The sequence below is a fragment of the Lontra canadensis genome, unplaced genomic scaffold (genome assembly GCF_010015895.1).
Source record: "Lontra canadensis isolate GAN:19392208 unplaced genomic scaffold, GSC_riverotter_1.0 scaffold2, whole genome shotgun sequence".
Classification (NCBI taxonomy): Eukaryota; Metazoa; Chordata; class Mammalia; order Carnivora; family Mustelidae; genus Lontra; species Lontra canadensis.
Window position 1 is genome coordinate 10400265 of NW_022630996.1, and position 20381 is coordinate 10420645.

Consider the following 20381-nt stretch of genomic DNA (forward strand, 5'->3'; position numbering starts at 1 on the left):
CAAGGAAAGTCTCTGCGATTTTTTTCCCCCTGCTTTGGAGGCCCAGGTTCAAGGCAAATTATAAGTGGGGAACCAATTTGAAGGAGAGAAATTGGAGCCGAGTTCAGGTGGCAGGTCCTGGGAGAGAAGACCAGCCCTGTCTGAAGTCTGCACCAGCCGCTGACCAACTTGGGGGCCTGGGTTCAGGGAAGAGGGGTACGGCCAGCACAGGTGGAAGAGAAACTGATACTGCCCCAAAGAGGCCATCCGAGAGAGCAAAACTGATGGAGGGCACCAGTCCATGCGCTCGGTATCTTTAATCGGTTAAAGCCTTTACATGATTTCTCCAAGGCTAACTGGCCACAGCAGAGCTGTGCCTTCGATTGGCTAGGGGGCTCTCTGCGAGACCTAGAATGACGTTTCCCTACTACTGAGCAAGGGACGGGGGCCCCCACTATGCCTCGGTTCAGCCTCCTCTCCCGGTCCCATTCTGCTGGGCGCGAAACGATGCTCACCAATCCCACCTAAAGCAGGAGGCAAGGAGCCCAGCCTTTTTGTGCACACAGGAGCCGTCACTGGCCTCCTTTTCTGCCCCCAAGACAAGAGAGGACTCTTGGAAGCCGAGTAGGGTTTCAGAAGTCTTTCTGGACTGAGCCCAGCGTGGTGAGAGGCGAAGGCCCCTGGCGGCCGGCGGGAGGCGGGAGGGGGCGCCCAGGGCCACCATGGGCCTCCTCAAGGGCCTCCTCGGGGCGCGAAACCTGCTGCTCGTCATCTTCGTGCCGCTCCTGCTGCTGCCCCTGCCCATGCTCCACCCCAGCAGCGTGAGTACCGCGTGTCGCCTCCTGCCCCTGCGGGCCGGCCGTGGGGGGGCGAGGGCAGGGGGGCCGAGGGATGGGGTGCGAGGCAGCTCCTCCGTGAGCTTTGCTCCCGGGATCCGGACATGGACGGGTCTTTCTGGGGGAGGCTCGAACGCTTTCTTCCCCCACGCTGCCACTTTTGTCCCTCCTCACCCTTCCCAGGGCTCCGACCACATGGCCCCCAGCCAAGGCTGAGGTTGGCGGGGGCTGCTGAACCGGCTGAGGGGTGCTACCGCGTCCTCGGGCCGCCGGAGCGGGGGCCACGCGCTGTGCCCCTGCGGAGAGGGACACGCTGCTGGGCCGGCATTTGTCCTGGGCTCAACAGGGTCACCATGTGACCGGCTCTCTGCGAGGGAGCTGGAGAGCAGGGAGGCCTCCCACTAAGGACACAGTGGGGTAGGGGGAGTGATGCCGGAGGGAGGGGATTACCCTGCAGAACTGGGGGGTCGTGGGCGAAGCTGGGGGGTGGCATGGGGGAGGGGGGGCACTGGGACTCCTTTGCACCCACCAGGGGCTATTGTTCTGCTAACCACACTTTGAAATGCAGTCTCCGAAGTCCCTCTGAACTTTACATTGAAGCAGAGCTTGGCATCTTGCCCCAGTCCCATGCCTACGGCCCTTTGATCATGTGTATCCTCTGTGTTTCCTTCTCTATGCCCTTGAAGGAGGCACATTCAACGACGCGATAAAAAAAGAAATAAGAGCCCCCAACTCTAGACCATGACCCAATTTTTGAGCAGTTTGCATGAGCAGTGAGTGGTGCCAAAGCTTTGGGTCTGCCTTCGCCTGCCTGCCTTCCCTCCCTGTCTCCCTCCTCCTCCTCTGCCCCCTCCTCCTCCCCCTCCTCCTCTCCGGGGCTATGCCCCTTGTCCTGCAGGCACTACCCTTAAGACTTCAGGAAAAATAAGCTAAGAGAGGTTTATCATGTTTGTGAGAGGGGAAGAAATTTTTCCAGGCAGCTCCCAGAGTAACTTGGTAACCAACATTGAGTTAGAAAGTTAAATAGAGGGGATTTAGAATGTCTTAAAAACAAACGGGCCTAAATCTTTACTAGAATAAATACCCCAGAACACCAGGGAGCCACGGAGTAACAACCGCCCAGGGATTAGCAGAGACAGTGATTGCTGCTGACAGTTTTCCTGGGCTCCTGCTAGTCCATGCTCCGCTCTGTCCAAATGGGCTGATTGTTCTTTCTTTCTTTCTTTTTCAAAGTTTGTTGTTGTTGTTTTTACTCAATATTTGATGCACTTAAGGGAATGTTCACCAGAGATACAGTGCCCTCCTCTCCTTGGTGGTATCAGGCACTCTGTGTCCCCCTAAGTCAGCCCCATTTGGGAGGACCATGACTCTAGGGTGTGGTGTTGCCTGGTTTTCATTCTGGGGACCTGGCTTTGAGCGCCTCAGTCACCAATGACTCATAAGAAGAATCCACAAGAAGAAACAAAATAAAATAACCAGTTATTGAAGTAGGCAAAATAATCTATAATTCTGATGGAAGACAAGTGTTATTTTAAAAAGAAGGGAAAAAAATCTTGGGGTGGGGAAAGAAGAGAGCAAAGGAAAAGCAGGTGAACCTCTGGTCTGTTTGGATTTGTACATAATCTTTTGAAGAGATTTTTACAGCTGGACTTACGGAGACCAAGGGACTCTATCTCTTCCCCTCTACCACTATGACAACATAAAATGCTTCCAGATATCGCCCAATATCCCCTGGACTGCAGGGGGGCCGGGGAGGTACAAATTCGCCCCCTTTAAGAAGAAGTGCCTTTTGGGAAAGTAAACCTAACACTACCTCAGAGCCTCCCAGTCGGTGCACGTGGATGGATACTGGGACTCCCATAATCCCGGGGACAGCTAGATGGAGTCCGGTATGGCCGGTGTCCTCAGAGCTGGATGCAGCTCGCTTGCCACTTACCCAGGGTGCCCTCCAAAGGTGATTTCCGTTTGTGTCACTATATCAGCGAGAGCTCTGCTCTTCTTCTACAAGGACATAAAATCACCTTGAGGTAACCAGTGCCCACGTAAGCACAAACTAACACATAGAAAGTCTCTCACCCATTCTTACTCCCACGTGTCAAACTTTTAGATTCTGATATTGAATCCTCAGGATTCTAAAGGGGACCTGGCTGCTCCAGGCTGGAGATGAGGGAAGGAACCGGGCTGGAGTTCCCGGCCTGCCTTTCTAATGGTTCTTCAAAAGATAAGCCACAGCTACATCCTAGGAAGCATTAGAAGGACCATCCCCTTTTTCCTGCCTAGCTCTCTAACACCAGGGGCCCCGACTTGGTCTCCTATGTTCCGAAAGAGAAGGGCATAGGAGGGGCTTGTCCATAACCAAGACCTGCCTCAGTGTCCCTTGCGGGATAAAGGCTACACCCAAGTCCCAAACGAAATTTCAGAAAGGCCTCATGGTCATGTATGACAGCAAATAAACAGAACTCAAGCCCCTTCTGGTGAAGTTTGAGTGGAACATCACTGAGATGATCGGACAGCACGGGAAAGGACCAGATGGACACATCAGTTGGTAGCAGAGTCAGGAAACATCCCATATGGGAAATGCTGCTTTTGAGCTCCCTCCTTTATTTGTAAACAGAAGCCAAAAAGAACTGATAATACTATGCTTTAAAGGCACTGCCCGAATTCTCCTCCGCCCCTGCACACCAGCTAACTAGTGGCAGTGATAAGGAGCCAAGGGTTTCCAGAATATTCTCTCCAATAGATAGATAAGAGAAACCCGGTAGCCAGCAGAGGAACCCAGTTCAGTTCAACCAACTTTAATTGAGCCACCTGCCAGACACTGGATGGATGTGGGGCCCCGGGATTCCTGTAATCAAACCTCACAAAGCTTTTGGGGAGGGTATCTAAATACAAGCTTACCAACTGAATTTTGAGAAGGTTCAGAAGGAGCAAAAGGAAGTTTATGTAAATTCCATGGGTGAACGGGGTGAGAACTATGGAAAAGGGCCCCTGGAGGTAGACTCTTGGCCATTCTCGTGCTGTAAGGAAAGTCCAGATAAAAATGATGATGGTGGTTTACCCTGTTCTTAAGGGGGCTTGCTGACTTCCTCCAAGCCAACCTATTCTAATTTGTAACAGTAATTACAATCAACAAGTGTACCTTAGCTTACCCAAATGCTCCTAATTCAAACTAAGATGGTACCCAGGAGAAGTTTGGTTCTCTCTTTCTCTCCATCTGTCTTCCCTTCCCCTCTCCTTTAACCTTAATCTGTGGCCCTGTAAGGACAAGAAAGACTAAAGGTCCTTAGGAAGGAATAAGGGCTCTCAGGGAGGGACAGATAGCCTGTCCCTTTTATCTTCAGCTAGAGTTAAGACCCGCCATTCTGTGTCCCAGGGAAGAGATGGGAATAAGTAGGCTCAAGGGGACTAAAGGCTTTGAAATTCTTTATGTAGTTTTATTTCTGCAACAAAAGGGAGTATTTCTCTAAATTGCATTATTTTCCAATGGAATCTCCCCCCCCCTTCCTGATTCTGTTTTCTTATCAGCAACTTCTAAAAAGTTTTAACTTCTCTCTGATCTTTCAGCCCCAGAGGCTATCTCAGTGGGAGCTACACAGTCAACAATCATTGGGCCCTGTTCCCATTTCTCAAACCCCAAGGCATATCAGGAGGGAGCAAGGTCCCATCCAGCCAAGCTGGGTTAATCACTCCTGACGCCCCTCACGGATCCTGGCGACCTTTTGTAACTTTTGTGCAAGAGTTTGAGGACGCTTGTTCTGAATCCAAGGGAGAGATAAACAGAACAAGATTCGTCAGGCTCCTTGATCGCCAGCCAGCCTCAGGGCAGGTCAGATCTGAGCCCAGATGGTTTAGGACGATGTATAAATTGAGGAACCCAGAGCTTGCTTGGACCCTCTGTGCAATGGTCCTCCAAGACCACTGTTAAGGTCCTTGGACAGTCACCCCCCCACCCCCGAGAGTAAGTCAGTGACCTTCCTCAGCTCCGTTAATCAGTGCGATTTCGAGCGGCCAGCACTACTAGAGGCTGAGGTTAAGGAGGGCTAGTTGTCGAGGACATTGTTGTGCTTTTTTATTCGATGCACCACAAGGCTGTACAGCCAGCCACGTGGCGGTGTTGGGGAAAACTGGTAAATTTCCAGGCCTTCCCTTGCAGGTAGATAGCACTTTTGATTCCCTTTATTGGAGGGATGTTTCCATTTGTATCAGGCGGGTGGGGGGGGGATGAAGTCCCAGAGTGGTGAGAATCAGACACTGGTAGGGACACGGTTCTCAACCAGGCACAAATATTCCCCCCAGGGACATTTAGCAATGTCTGAAGGCATCTCTGGTTGTCACAATCGGGAGGTAGTACTGACATCTAGTGGGTAGAGGCCAGGGATGCTCTTCACACCCAGGACAGCCCCCCACGGCATAGACTTTTCCAGCCCTACAATGGGCCAATCTCAGAGCTCACACGTGAATCAGTTACACAAATGGATCCCAACTTTCAATCACCCCAAGAACACCAGTATCCAATCAACTCGATACCAAAATATTCTGCCGCATGCCCGCGCTGTGCACTCCATCTTTAGAGCCTGTGATCTTGGGTCTGGACACAGTTCATTTCAGTCCCCATCCTGCAGAGTTTCAGGCACCGGCAGAGCTGTGATAGCCTAAGTCTGGTGGCGTCGCTGCCACAGACCACGTGCCAGGCGCCGGTCCACCCAGGGAGCAGCCATTACAGCACACACCCTAGTGTGGGCCCCGCCACGGATCCCCACATGGCCCTGCCAAGGCCAGCTCTGCACCTTCCAGGGCTGTGTCCTGGGGCCCGTGTTTGAGTCTGGATGCCTATTGCTTCCACCCCGGTTCTCATTTGGATTCTCCATAGCAGTGGTTCTCCCTGTGACTAACCGCCCACTTTCCTCCCCTTCCAGGAGGCTGCGTGTGCTTACGTGTTGATCGTGACCGCCGTGTACTGGGTGTCTGAGGCCGTGCCTCTCGGAGCTGCAGCGCTGGTGCCTGCCTTCCTGTACCCGTTCTTCGGAGTCCTCCGGTCCAGCGAGGTTAGAACATTGGTGGCCCAGCTCCCTGATCAGGGCCCCACTGGGCCAGTGAAAGAGGGCTCGAGGTGAAGGGAGAGTCCAAAAGCACTTGAGGACAGGGCTTTCTTCACCCTCTGGAAAAACCTCTTAGCACTAAGCCTTTGCAGCTGCTATGCCAGGCCCTGAGTTCCTCTCCCATGACCCTCATCTCCCTCAAATTGCCTCTTTCAGGAAGCCTTACTCGACTGATCACATCCAATTGCTCCTTCAGTCTGAAACCCTCTAGGAACTGGGGGGTTAGCACCTATAAGCAACCTGCTGTTGACCTTTTTCAGTCTTTTGTATCCACTTAAACTCTAAGGCAGGAATCAAAGGTCGGAATCGGGTTTCCCAAGTCTTCGGAATCTCATTATAAACCTCAGCCCCTACACAGTAAGTGCTCAATAAATGTGTGTTGACAGAGAGACTCATGATGTTTTCCTGAGTCCTGACAATGTTTTCATCCACTTCCCCTAAAAAAAGAAAAAAAAAATCTATTCCTTCTTCCCCAACTCAAGATTACTGCATATTCTTTCCTTGACCTCTGTCTACCTAGAAACTGCCCTCTCTGTCCACTCTCTCTCTCTCTCTCTCTACGGCATCCTTAAAAACTCATGCAGAAATTGTCAGTATCAAGCCCAGGTTGTGGTCAGATTTCAGGGCATACACTTAACACCCAGCACAAGTGGGAAAGAAGAAGCAAGATGAAGCAAGATGAAAGATGGTCCCCATCCATTACTACCTGGTTCTGTTTAGACTCTTGTCACAGCACCTGGTCTCTGCTTAGAGCTTCTGATAAAGATCGAATGGTAGCGACGAAGGACAGAGACAAAGAGGAAGGATGAAAGGGAACCAATGTTTGCAGGCCTACGAGCAATCAGGCACTTAATATTACTTAATGTAATACCCCTGAGATCTCTGCAAGGTGGGTGTTAGTATTTCCATTCTGTGGATGAGTGAAGAGACTCAGAGAGTTAAGAATCACACTCAAAATCACAAGGTAGGAAGTAGCAGAACTGGATTCAAACTCATATCCATTAGATTTCAAAGTATATTCTTGTTTGCTATTCTACCAGACAGACTCAACTGACCAATCTGATTGTTAGTTTGTGTTTGGGGTATTTGGGTTTTTGGTCTTCACTGAGTTTTTTGTTGCTATCGTTTTTTTTTCTGTATTATTCTTGTTTGGGGGTGGAAGAGTTGGTGGCAATGGGTAGCTGTAGTAGTCAAAAAGGATGGGAGCCCCCAAACCATCAGCAGTGCTTTTATTCCTGGAAATGGGTACAACACCAATATCCTGGAGAGTCACAGAAAAGCTAGCCTGTGACCTGCATCACCCGGCAGTTGCTCCAAAGTGTCCCCTTCCTTTGTGGAAACAAGAATAGGTAGTTTGGTCTGAGGGCCTGCCTGAAAGAACCACCAACCTTAAACACGACTGTTCTTAAGAAAAGCATTTAAACTTATTCTGCAGATTTCTCTTTAAAAGTGAGACACCAGAAGCCCATGAATCAGGGGGTGAAAACAGAGGGCAGAGGAAAAAAATGACATTATAGAAAGAATTGAATCTTAACTAACATTTAACGTGAGCTAACTACTAATTAAAAGATTTCTATCTTGTATTTCACAATGGGCAGCCCCAAAGCCAGCAGCATGACAGCCTTGAAATAGATGATGTCCCTCTTTCTCCAAGGGCTGCCAGGAGTCGTCCAGAGGGGTGGCCCATTCAGCGCCTCCGCACGGTAGAGATGTTGCCAGCAACGGTTCATCCAAGGGCCCATCCCTCTGCACAGCCAGGAAGGCCAGACCTAGAAGGCCATCTATTGAGTCAGTGGTTTGTGGGCATAACATGACTTTGTGAGGAGAAAAGGAAGACTGTCCGGTGAAGGGCAAGTTCTAGAAAGTTCTGGAAAGTTCTGGAGGAGCTAGAAGGCAAATCTGGTCATTTGAGGTGAAAAGTCCTACCCCATCTGAAAAAGTAGTGGTGGCTGCCAGTGATAATTAACAGTTGGTCTATAGGTAGTCAGCCAAAGGTAGTCTGTTTAGTTAGCTTTTTAAACTCAGAGTAGAGGAAAACGCCAGTAAGTAGAGGACAGGGCTTATGACCCTTGGTGAGCCACTCAGCTTTGAGATGGAGACCTTGTCCACCACCAGCAGCCACGCCCCCACACCAGCATGTGCCAGGGCTCTCCAGGAAAAGGCAGTCAGATCATCTACTTGTTACTCCCCAAACCCACATTGTGCTTGCCTCGTCTTGCTTTGACTCAAAGTTCTTTTTTTTTTTTTTTTTAATTTATTTGACAGACAGATCACAAGTAGGCAGAGAGGCAGGCAGAGAGAGAGAGGAGGAGGCAGGCTCCCCGCTGAGCAGAAAGCCCAATGCAGGACTCAATCCCAGGACCCTGAGATCATGACCTGAGCCGAAGGCAGAGGCTTTAACCACTGAGCCACCCAGGCGCCCCTTGACTCAAAGTTCTTTCCACTTTCCTCCACTGTTAAAATCCTGCCCAGTTACCCTCTACATTGAAGCCTTTCCAAAGACCTCAGCTAAAAGTGCTGCTTCCTTCCCTTGGAGCCGATCTGATATCCCTAGCCTTGAAGGGGTACATCAGACACACCTGACAGCAACTTTCTGCGGACATGTCACCTCACCACAAAGATTTGCAGCCCCTGGGATTTATGGCATCTGTGGACTAGATCCTTGTGCTGGCCCTCAGTGAAGGGTTTTTGGTTGCAGGGTTTCCAGACGGTGTGCAATAGTGTGCTTTCCACCTGAAGGAAGGCCTGTGGGTAGGATCAGTGTGACTCTAGAACCGTGGCGCTTTTTTTAAGGTGTTTTTTTTTTTTAATTTATTTGACAGACAGAGATCACGAGTAGGCAGAGAAGCAGGCAGAGAGAGAGGAGGAAGCAGACTCCCCCCTGAGCAGAGAGCCTGATGCGGGGCTCAATCCCAGGACCTGGGATCATGACCTGAGCCGAAGGCAGAGGCTTTAACCCACTGAGCCACCCAGGTGCCCCTAGAACCATGGCTTTTGTCCCTCATGTTATTCATTCAACATTCAGAAAAATATTTCCTGAGTTCTGTATCTACCAGGCGCCATCTGGGATGTTACAGGACCCTGACTGTGACAAAAATGAAACACGGAATTTCTGCCCTCTCGAGTCTCACGGCTGATGTATGCATAGAAATGGTTCATTTTTATGGTGATGAATTGATAGTCAGCAGGGGTTAAGAGTTTGTTGTGTGCAAAGCTTAGACTTCCTTCTTTCTGCCTTGCTGAAAAGTGATACAAAATGATAGACTCCTGACCTTGAGAAGTTTCTACTCTAAAAAAGAGAAGGCACAAGCCAAATGGGAAAACACAGAAGACCCATGCGGTAATGCCTCGTTTTCTGGCCCCGCGGAGGAGTCACCCAATTCCCCAAGAGGGAATGTTCTAGATAAATGAAATACACCTCACCAGGTGCCCAAACTTTCTTTGGACCACTTTTTGATTGACATCTTTCTAGGAGGCTTTATAATTTCCCCAGCCTTTTAAACAGAAGTTGTTGAAAACGAGTTAAATTTTTCTCTGGAAACTTCACAATTTCCAGGGGGAAAAAATTTCTCAATCTAAGGAGCCAGTGTGGGCTGGATGATAGCACAGTTGAGTGACTTGAGTGCTAGCTGAACAGCTGAGCCTTAATCTTGAGTAACGTACTGGCAGTAGACTAGAGGGAGAGCCCAAGTGAAAATACGAGAGGTACGTTATCAGATCTGCAGATGCCTCGAAGCTGGATGGGCCAACTAATTAATGATGACAGAAGCAAGGCTGACAGGATGAGACAATGGCCTGGGACTGACAAAATGACGTTTCATAGGGATAAATGTTCACAGTGTGTGTGGAAAAGACCTTGGCTTTTAGTTGAGTACAGAGGCAGCATGAATCATCTATCAGCCCAGTGTAGCTGCCAAATCTGGAGCACGTACCATATGCCAAGCACTCTGGGAGGTCCTTGACGTGCTCCGTGTCACTTAACCCTCTGTAAAGAGGTTCTCAGTTCTGTCTTTACGGAGGAGTTCAGAAATGGAAGTTCAGAGAGGTTAAGAAGTCAGGATTGGACCCAGGAGTGTGTGCCCCCAAAACGTGTGCTCTGAACCACTGGCCTATAGCTACTGAAGTCGGCTGAGTTGATAAACGTCTGTGCCCAGAGCATCAGATTCTAGATCAGGAGCTCGTGAAGTGGTGGGTAGCTGAGATGTCTCCAATCTAGAATGTGAGTCACACGAGGAAAGACGAGAAGACTCAAGAGGGACGTGATTTCTGGCTTCTGCAGCTCAACACACAAGGCTCAGAGGCTCAAACCAGAACCAGAGTCCACGCACGGTAAGAGAGACCCGCTCCATGTGTGGGAAGATGCCGGACTGGGCAGCCAGGTGGGGTCTGCTTATTCCTGGTCCTGGGAAGGCAAGCCAGGTGACCAAGTCAGGGACATTAGAGGTAGATTTCGTGCCTTGGGAGAGGGGATGGACTCAAAGCGCCCTTTGACTTTGGGATTCCATGATCTTCGTGTTGGCATCCTGCCGCTATTTCCATCTGTGGGCGAACAGAGCTGAGGCCAGGAGTTTAGGTTTGTTCTTTATTTTGCCTCCGTTGTGACTCTCACGACTATCATTCTATCTGCCTCGGGATCATCTATGCCTTTCTAAGGTGCTGCCACAGCCGGGGACAATCAAATTAGCTAAGATTTACTGTTTCTAGGAGGCTGGGAGCGAGAGCACTCTCTGGGGCAGAAAGAGGCATGGTTGGAATGCTGGGGCTTGGGAGGAGGCTCCAGGGTGTCCAGGGGCAGGAACGACTTCCAGTAGAGATGACATCTGCTTTCTATCTCTCCCCTGCCCAACATACACTCACACACAGGCACACACACAAACACACTCCCTCTGCTGTCTCCACGGCCCCGCACTGCCGGCCCCTGGCAAGTGTCCGTGGCATTCCAGCTCCCACCAGGAGAGGACATGGAGCAGGGCAGCTCCAGCTGCGATAACAGAACAGACTCCGCAGCCCCATGACACTGAAGTTCAATGTCACAAATCTGCTTCCCTGTTGGTTCCTGATCTTTCTGACCTGCCAGACTGCCGACCGGCCCCCAGACCCTGACTTTCTCTGTCTGTTTAGACCTGGGCACGTTCCACGTACCACTCTCTGCTCTGCCTTTCTGGCCTCTGCTTACCACAGGGGCTGACCCCCTCCATACAGGCCCACGGGGAGGGAGGCTGAGCCTCCGGGCCTGGCCCCCTGCCTGAACCCCAGCCGTCCCTCACCCACAGCCAGCCAGATGCAGCCCAGAGCTGAGCCCCACACCCAGTCCGTGTGTGGGGCCTGGGACCGGGAATCCCAGACACTGCAGCCTCCTGAGGCCAACTTAATGCTTCTGGGGCAAGAGCTACTCCCTACACAGGAGCCAGCCCCCTTGCCAGTGGACTCAGAGCCCAACCCCCTGCCTCAGTTTCCTCCAGTGGAGGCGGTCCATGAGGTCCCAGAGAAGAAACTGGGGGTGCTTTATGAGTTAGCTAAACAGACTTCCAGGCCAGGTCAGCGCTCATCAGAGTCTCCCTGCTTTAGGCTTCTCTAGGGCAGGGTTTGCAAAGAATGTTTTTTTAGCAAAAAAACCTTCTCTTTATACCACATCTTGGGAGACTCAATACATAAAACAGATGGAAGAGGAACTCCTGCTCAAACTGGGCAAGGAGGCCCAGAGCCCCGGCTGTGGAGGCCCTTCCCGCGGGCTTCCTGACATTTCAGACACAGTGAGTGTGGTTGGCAAACCTCTGGCCTTGGGGAGTGTAATTAGGTGCTCAGGAGCGTGTTGGAGCCCGCAGAGGCTTATCCAGCAGGGACAGCATTCCTTTCCCCAGGGAAAGTCCCGGAGTCAGGTGCGCTGGATTTGGCCACCTTGCCGCGGCACTGGCTGGAATGCTGTACCCTGGGCTCCAGCTCGGGCTGGGGGCTTAGATCCGTGCTGAGGGGGAGCCACCTCCAACACCCACTTCTGGGGTCTAGAGGATTTTCCTGTAAAATTGTTCACATGTCCAGAAGAGCCTCAAAGTAAGTCCGTTGCCAGAGGCCACCCCTGGTCTCCTGAGGGCTTGCCATGTTCCCACCATTCCTAGAGGCACCCACAGCTGACCTGCAGCTGACCTGCATTTCTGGGGTACCCCCCCCCCCCCGCCAAGAGCTGCCAGATGGCCACGTCAGGGCACGGTGAGATCCACCCCACCTCCTGCAGTCTCTGGCTGCTGCCACCAGGAGCAAGTAGAGTGGCAATGTGGAAAGGGTTGGGGGTCCAAGCTGACAATAGGGTAAACCTGAGTTTGAATCCAGTTTTGTCACTAACCAGTCTTGAGCAAGTTGTAATCTGTACAAACTGCCCTTTACTCTTCACTCACCTGAAAAGGGAGGATCTAGAAAACAGCGACCTTTCAGGGAGCTAAGGGTTCTCCCCGTGCGTAAGCGCCTTCCCCAGCAGGGAGGATGGGCTGGCCCTCAGGCCTCCTCCACCGGGGTGGCCCCAGGGAGGCCAACTCACATTCCTCCTGAGCTGAGCCTGCTGTCCAGAGTGCCCTTCTCCAAAGTCTAGGAACAGAGCCACAACCTTTACAAAAATTGTTCTAAACATTTAAAACCTAACCTATCTAGAGATCAATCAATAATTCCACCTTCAAAGAAAATAATGTTTTAAAAGCTCATCACTAATGGATGTCGCCTGTGATTCACTCACTTTGAGCTAGTTAGTGAAGGACCCCATGCGCCGGCCCTTCTGTCCTTGGGCCTCTGCCTCCAGCCCGGCTCCCACTTCACTGAGAAAACTTGGGGGAATCTTTGGTTTTCAGGCCCCACCTTGCTCCTTCTTATTTCATTTCTTTCTCTTCTTCCCTTCTTCGGTTGTGCTGACCTCCCTGGCATTGCCCTCAGTCTCATCTTGAAGCTTTTTATCCTTTTTTCCACTTCTTTAATAATATGGACATTTATTGAGCACTTCCTGTATGCCAGGCACCATTCTAAGACCCTGCCTGCGTTATCTGACTCGAGGCCACGCCGTGACGGATTAAACAAACTGTGTATCGTGACTCTCGCCACTGAAGACATTGGAATGATGGGGCCACGGGGTTCCATGGGTTGCCAAAAGCCTCCAGCTCATCTGCGGGGAAGCCACCCTTCAAACCCAGCTCATCAGAACTCCAGAGCCCATGGTGTTGCTCCTCTCTGCCCCACCTTTCCAGGCGGCCTCCCTGAGCACATCTCTTCTAAAACTCTGTCCAGGAACACCTCTACTCTCCAAGCTCAGGGCTCTGGCAAACAGAGAAAAACCGCAGAGCAGAAAAGCAGAAAAGGCAAGAATAAAACCACCACTGCAAACATCACAGACTCCGCGGACTCTGCTTCCAAGAGGAGCGCGCGTTTGGAGATCCTGTTCCTCTTGGCACATAATTCTAACGAGCTTTGTTATCTAGTTTCCCAACTCAGAGAATATCAGTTTCAGAAATTAGGTAGTGGGGAAAGGAATGCCCACAGCAAGCAGGAGTAAGCAACGCAGGTTGGAAAATGATGAAAATAACCCTCAAGAATCCTGGAACCCACGTGTTCCCTGAGGGGTTCTGAATAACCAAGATTTTATTGTAAAACCAACCAAACAAAAAAACCCACTGGGCTGGACAACTAACAAACACCACTATCAGATAGAATTTTGATTTATCAAAGTGGAAAGGCAGCTTCGTGGCTGGGTCCACTCTGTGTGCTAATGGCCACAGAGCAGGTCAGCCTTTGCGTGGAACACCGAGGGATGGAAAGAGCTGCCAAAAATCCTGGTCGCCCGCCCCACAGGCTAGCTGATTTGCATCTGTCATTTACTCTTGACAACAGCTTTACAAAAGGTAGAGACGCACATGATCTTAGATGCCTGAATGAAGCCCAGAGAGGTTGACTAACTTGCTAACTCTAGAGAGCCCTCGTTCTTGCCCACTTGGCTGTGCTGCTTCTTAAGCACAAACTACAGCCAGGCTGCACGTCCCAAGCACATGACACCTATCACAAGGTGGCAGGAGGGCACGCGAATAGACCTAAGCCCACCAAACACCAAGTATGAAAACAGCCCAGAGCCCGTCTCCCAGCTATTTAGGGCCAGAGTCAGGACTGTGATCATGAATGAAGACAGGAATGTGTGCCTACGCATGCTCTCAAGGAGACCAAGAAGACGCCCCTAGAGTTGAATTAGACGCACGGCTTCCGGTTGGCCCACCCTGACATGTTGTGTAGTAGCTTTGGATTCAGACACACCTCATTGATATCCCACCCCTGCCCTGCCCCTTGCGCTCTGATCTTTAAGATTTCCTTAACCCCTCTGAGCCCGCTTCGTCACCTGCCAAGTGAGGTACGAACAGCGCCTGTCTCCTAGACTGTTGATGAGAAAGTGAATGTGAAATGGAAATGTCCTGGCAAGGAGAGGGCCCTCTCAGCAGGGCGGTTCCTTTCTCCTTCCCCTTGAAAGGAATCCTGAGAAAGTGGCCTCACCTGTCCTGTAGGCTCTGAGCTCCTAAAAGGCCATCACAAACTGGTATTCACATGATATGTGCCAAAGAGGCAGAAAAGGAAAATGTTGCCAGCCAGTCCCCTGGGAAAGTAACCACAATAGCACTGACCTTTTGGAAGGCCTTGCAGGGGCCTCAAGTCGCAGGGCCAGGGGAGGAACCAGTACTGAGTCTTGTGTCTTCTGTGGGTTTCCTCCTCGGGAGACAGAGGAAAAGCGAACACCAATTCCGCCCCCAGAGCTGCCTCCTAGACCTCTAGGAAAGTTAGGGTGCAGTGAGAAAGGTCCTAGATACCACCCCTTCTCCACCCCCTCCCCTGCACCCTTCCCCAGCCCCAGCCTAAGCCTCAGGCATCCCGCGGTGCCTCCACGTCCCACTAGGGGGCAGCATCTTCACCCATGCCCACGCAGCCCAAAGGCCTATCCGCCCCTCCCAGAGGGGACTCTGCCCTAGAGACACCAGCCCAGCAGGACATCTCTCCCCTCGGGAAACATTAGCGACAGTGCCAGCTGACGACTGGGTTTGGGGACAAGAACTAGATTAAGCAAAAGCAGGGGGCTGTCTTCCCCCTCTGTGACCCCAACAAGTCCCCCACCTCTGCCCAACCCCCATCCAGGGTCAATAACTTCTATCTTTGTTAACAGATTCTTCTGGAATTAAGCACCATATAGCATTCTTATTTGATATTCTATTTTTTAAGAGTTTATTTTTAATCTTTATACCCAACGTGGGGCCGGAACTCACAACCCCAAGATCAAGAGTCGCATACTATCCCTAGTGAGCCAGACAGGCGCCCCTCTTATTTTATATTCTTTTTTTTTTAATTAATTTATTTATTTGAGAGAGATGAGAGAGAGCATGAAAGGGGAGAAGCAGACTCCTTGCAGAGCTGGGAGCCTGAAGAGGGTCTCGATCCCAGGACTCCAGGATCATGACCTGAGCCGAAGGCAGTGGCTTAACCAACTGAGCCACCCAGGCGCCCCTCTTACTTGATATTATGTTAATTCTCGAATTATCACTTGTAGACATTATCAGTTGATTTCCAACGGCAGCAGATGAGGATTTTATCCTCTTAGCACCCTCTCCTTCTGCCTCCCGCTTCCCAGTATAGGTACCCCCACGGTTTTGGTTAATTCAGTAATCAAAGTTTAACAGTATGATTATATAGATTTTGTTTATTTCCAACACCACATATTTTACTATATTTACATTTCCTGCCTTTTTCATTTCTCCTGCAATGAGAAATGTCCTTGTTTTCCCCCTTTAACGAGGGCTTATATTATATATGTCAAACAGACAACATGTCAAGCAGTCGGCTGCGCCAACAGCCCTCACCTCCGAGCCCCCTGCTTGCGGGTCTCTAGGAGAGCGTCCTGAGTTGGGCTGGGCGCATGCGCCGCACTGGGCGCGTGCGCTGGGCCGGGCTGGAGGGGCTGACGCGCTGCCTTCCCGCAGGTGGCCGCGGAGTACTTCAAGAACACCACGCTGCTGCTGGTGGGCGTCATCTGCGTGGCGGCTGCGGTGGAGAAGTGGAACCTGCACAAGCGCATTGCTCTGCGCATGGTCATGATGGCCGGAGCCAAGCCGGGCATGTAAGTAGCCCTTGGGGTGCCCAGCCACTCTGCGGCCCCCAGCTCCCAGGGGGCCACCTGGACAGGGCTCCTGGGCCCCCGGGTGACTCCGGGTCCGGGTGTTTTACTACTAATGGGGATGGAATGACGTCAGGCCTGCAGGGCCGTCGATCATGGAAGAGAGATGTGCGTGTGACGTTGGTGTCATTTATTACCACAGTCTCAATAATTTATCCGGGCCACATAGACTTCACGGGCAGCAGGTTACTAAATCCAAGGGGCCCATTGGGTAAAAGGAGATGGACCAATGTAAGTTGTTTCTCAACCTTTTTTCCGGCGTTAACAGGGAACTGGCTGGACAGGAAAATGGGTGTCTTCTCCTCTGTCATTTAAGGAGAGGTGGAGGTTTCCTCCCATCCATCCTGAGTTTTTGTTGTCACTGGTTCAGACCACAGCTCAGACATGTTGGCTCTGACCAGGCATCTGAGATGCCCTCCAGGCCCCCAGCCCTGTCCTCTTCTCTGTCTGCTGTCGCCAACGCCAAGGGGAGACATTCCCAACCTTGGGGAATGTGCGGCAAAGTCGGGATTGACAGTTCTGTGTTGACCTTTGCTGCATGGAACAACCCTACCCTTCTCTTTCCTTTGGCATATGGGTCCCACCTCCTTCTATTTACAGCTTTCTTAGGACATTTTCTGTAAGCGGCCCTGACTCCTTTGGGAGTCCGATGGGGTATAAATGAACAACATGGTACCAGTTTCCAACATGAGTCCTCTGGATGAATACAGGTTAAGCCTCAAAGGAGGTTCCTGTTTCCCACTTAACCACAGCTTAATTTGGCGTCATTTGCCCTGTCACTCAGTAATCACCTTGGACCCCACACTCAACCTCCCAGACACACAACGGCATCTGCAATTGTGCTGGGGACTCGGCAGTTCTTTGAAACCACTGTGTACTCACACTCAAACTCAAGAAAGCTGATCCCACTGATTTCCATGCTTCTTCACTAAACTCCTCCCCATGCGTGTTTCCACATCCTGCCCCCCACCCCATGATGCTCTCTGTCTGCTGGCGGGGTTCCCCAGGGCAGGCAAACTCCCGTTGCCGTCAGCCTAAACAGAAACAGCACCATTTGACCTGCCTGACGTAATCCACACAAAAGGTGTTCCCACATTGCACCACGTCAGGGATCCCACCTCGAGTAAGAAACATGGGGAGTCTCTATGCGGGCCGGTCTCGTGGAAGTCAGAACCACGTCTGTACCGGCCCACACTGTGTGTTTCCAAAGCCGAAGTGAAATAACTTGACGGTTCTTTTTTGTTAGTGTTTTCCAAGGGTTGACTCTTAAAGATACCCACTGAAGAGGCTCACGCAGTGACAGGGGACCCTTGTGTGGCTTGGGGCGGGGCAGGAGCAGAGGGGGGCGCTAGCCTTTCATCAAGTGGGCAGCGGGCAAGTGATAGGCAGAACTGTGACCTCCATATGTTAGTCTCTGTTTGGTCACTAATAACTAGAGTGATGAGGCTGCAGAAAAGGGACTGTCATGTGCCCTGAAGAACTGTTGGCTGCAGGACAAAAAAAAAAGAATTCCTTTATGCACCCAAAGCACACCTCATTACCAAGCCAGCATCTGCAGAGCCGAGCCTTCAGTAAGTCCCAGCCTGGGCGACCCTACAACCAAAGCTAGTCTTTGCTTAAGGAAGGGCTTCCTGCTGGGTGAGGCCATTAGCCCAGGAGGTGTGATTTATTCATTCAACAAACACGAAGGTAATGTTTACTCCGTGCCAAGCCCTGGGAGTACAAAGCTGAAAGCTTGACATAAAACCCTGACCTTCTGGATCCACGCCAGCGCCTCCTGACCCCGCCGCCCCTTCTCAGGCCAGCTCTATCGGCTTTGTAGGAGGCCCCAGCGGAGCGCCGTGAGAGGAGCGGGGGGCCACACTGGGTCGGCAGCCCCGCTGTGACCCGGCACCCTGACCGCCCCGCCTTGCAGGCTGCTGCTCTGCTTCATGTGCTGCACCACGCTGCTGTCCATGTGGCTCTCCAACACGTCCACCACCGCCATGGTGATGCCCATCGTGGAGGCCGTGCTGCAGGAGCTGGTCAGTGCCGAGGAGGAGCAGCTCGTGGCTGGCAGCTCCAGCACCGAAGAGGCCGAGCCCATCAGTACAGTTTGCTGGGGTTCACCTCCCCTTGGCCCTGGGCCCCTACCCGGGACACCGCCCAGCTCAGTGCTGCCCCCAGGACCCTCACCCGTGCCCCAGCCCTCCCCTCCATCCCAGGCCAGCCCTTGGAACCTGAAGCTCCCCGCGACCCTGCATTCCTGGCTCTTCCTTCGTCCCCTGCTCACAGCAGCCACCGCTGCTCCTTCGGGGGGAAGAAGCACCCAAGGGTTCTGACAACACCCCAGGCCTGTCCGTGTCCGCAAGCCCTGCCATGCTTTCAGAGCGGAGGGAAGGGTGGTGGTCTTGCCTGCCTCCAGCAGGATATGCCCTCGTTTCCCCCGTTCGGCCCCAGCCCTGGGCCCCTGCCCAGTACGGTCAGCTCCCGCCTCCACATCTCACGTCTGCTTTCCTTTTCTCCTATAGGTCTTGATGCAAGCAACAGCCAGCCCTCTCTGGAACTCATCTTTGTCAATGAAGAGTGAGTATGACTGCCCTCCTCCCACCCAGAGCCTGGCCAGGTCCGTTCCAGAGGTCAGGAAAGCCAGTACTTGAGCTCCTAAACAGCTCTTCTAGAAGTATGGGCCAGGCTCGTGTCACGCCACACCACCCTCCCTTCTGCCCGGATTTCCTCTCTGTACCTGGGCACCACCTGCCAAGAGCCTGAGGACAACTCCCTCGACCACAGGGCGTTGCAGCCATGAGGGAAGAGACAGGAAGACAATCTGATTGCCCACACGCCTACCAAGTAGAACTGAAGTAGAAGAATAGTACATTTAACTAATTAATAGAGAAACATTCACAGAATAAATGTCGCGGGAGATTCTCAGAGAATCACGAAGTATCTTCTAGATACTACATGTGGTCTTACTAGATTCGGCCTTGTCAGATATGACAAAGAAGGGTGAAGCGACAGGTGGCAGATCTGAGGACAGTTGATGAGAGAGCTGTGTGAGGGTGGAGAGAAGCTAAAAAAGGAGAAATACACCCCCCAAACATTCATGTGAGACAGATCCATTAATAGCTCATTTCTTCCAGAAATTCTATGTCAAAATGTGGTCTTCAAGGGTTACTGTGATGAATATTGCCTTTAAAGGCTGCGTGTGCAGCAGAGCTGAGTTTTGCAGTTCTGTGTCTTCTTGGGCAATGAGAGCTGCCTTGAGCGCAACCAGCATGTGTGAGGGGAGAACGCGGAAGGGTGGGGGACAGCTCTGCTCTCCCCGGCGCTGCGGCCTCCAGTCACGGCTGCCCAGTTCCCCTCCACGGCCCTGGACGAGATCTCAGGCAAACTTCACTGCTCTCTGGTTCTTTAAGGTGTTAGAGCAGAATGACCTCCTTTGCAGAGAGTCAGCAGTCTGGTCCAGACTCCCCAAAACTTCCGTCTCTCAGCCACAGCACGTCCTACCGGCTGTCACCCAGGCGGTCAGAGGTCAGAGTGCCTGGGGACAGACTTTCACCTTTCCTCCCCCCATCCTCTGGGCCCCTGCCGCTCCCTCTGTTGCTTCCAACACCTCCCGGTGCCCTCCCCTCTCTGAGACTCCCTGGCTCTCTCCCTTGCCAAGTGCCCACATTCAGCGCCTCTGAAGCGTCCCCTTGGGGCGCCCTCTGCAGAGCGCCAGGCCTGATGGCAGCCGTGAGGCACTCCTGGATGACCACACACCCCCAGCCCTCGGTTCTGTGCTCTGCTGCCTCAGTCCCCCACAGCCTCTTCGTTTTGGGGTGGCCTCGGCCTCTTGGGTAGGGCCTCTTCAAGACAGCTCTGACCCTGCCACCTTCTGTGTGCGCCACCCACTATGAGACTCAGAATCATGACCTGCTTTTGTTCTTCTCTAGACCTAAATCTATGTCCCCAAACTCCGAAGCAAAAGCTCAAGTTGGCCCTAGAACTCCCTCAGCAGAGTGCTGGCAAGAGCTGGGCCATTCACCGGGTGAGAATGGCCATCTTCCGGGGTGGCCGGCACCTCCCATGCTGTCTGAAGGGCTCCGGGCCCGCCCTCCTCACCCAACCTGGGAAGAAATGGGGGAAACATCGTACCGCTCCACTCCTTCCACGCTAGCAACCCTCTCCAAAGAATGCTTCCCTCTGAGCCCCATCAACTCCTTACCCTCCCCTTGGGTAGCCTGGACACGGTTGTCTGCCACGGGACTCCAGTCCTGCACATGTGTCCAACGGCTGTCTTCACACTGACCTCATGGCACCCAC

At 52.1% G+C, this 20381-nt stretch overlaps 1 protein-coding gene across 2 annotated transcripts in view; it reads left to right on the plus strand.

Moving 5' to 3' along the window:
* Positions 1–24: 24 nt before the first annotated feature.
* The window catches only part of SLC13A4 (solute carrier family 13 member 4), a 39730-nt gene continuing 19373 nt past the window's right edge, over positions 25–20381 (plus strand). For both annotated transcript variants that reach the window (XM_032868508.1, XM_032868514.1), the window contains exons 1-5: positions 25–800; positions 5732–5860; positions 15901–16037; positions 18010–18182; positions 18605–18659. In XM_032868508.1, coding sequence (XP_032724399.1) covers positions 702–800; positions 5732–5860; positions 15901–16037; positions 18010–18182; positions 18605–18659 — 593 coding nt within the window. In that variant the 5' untranslated portion in view covers positions 25–701. The remainder of the gene's footprint in view (positions 801–5731; positions 5861–15900; positions 16038–18009; positions 18183–18604; positions 18660–20381) is intronic.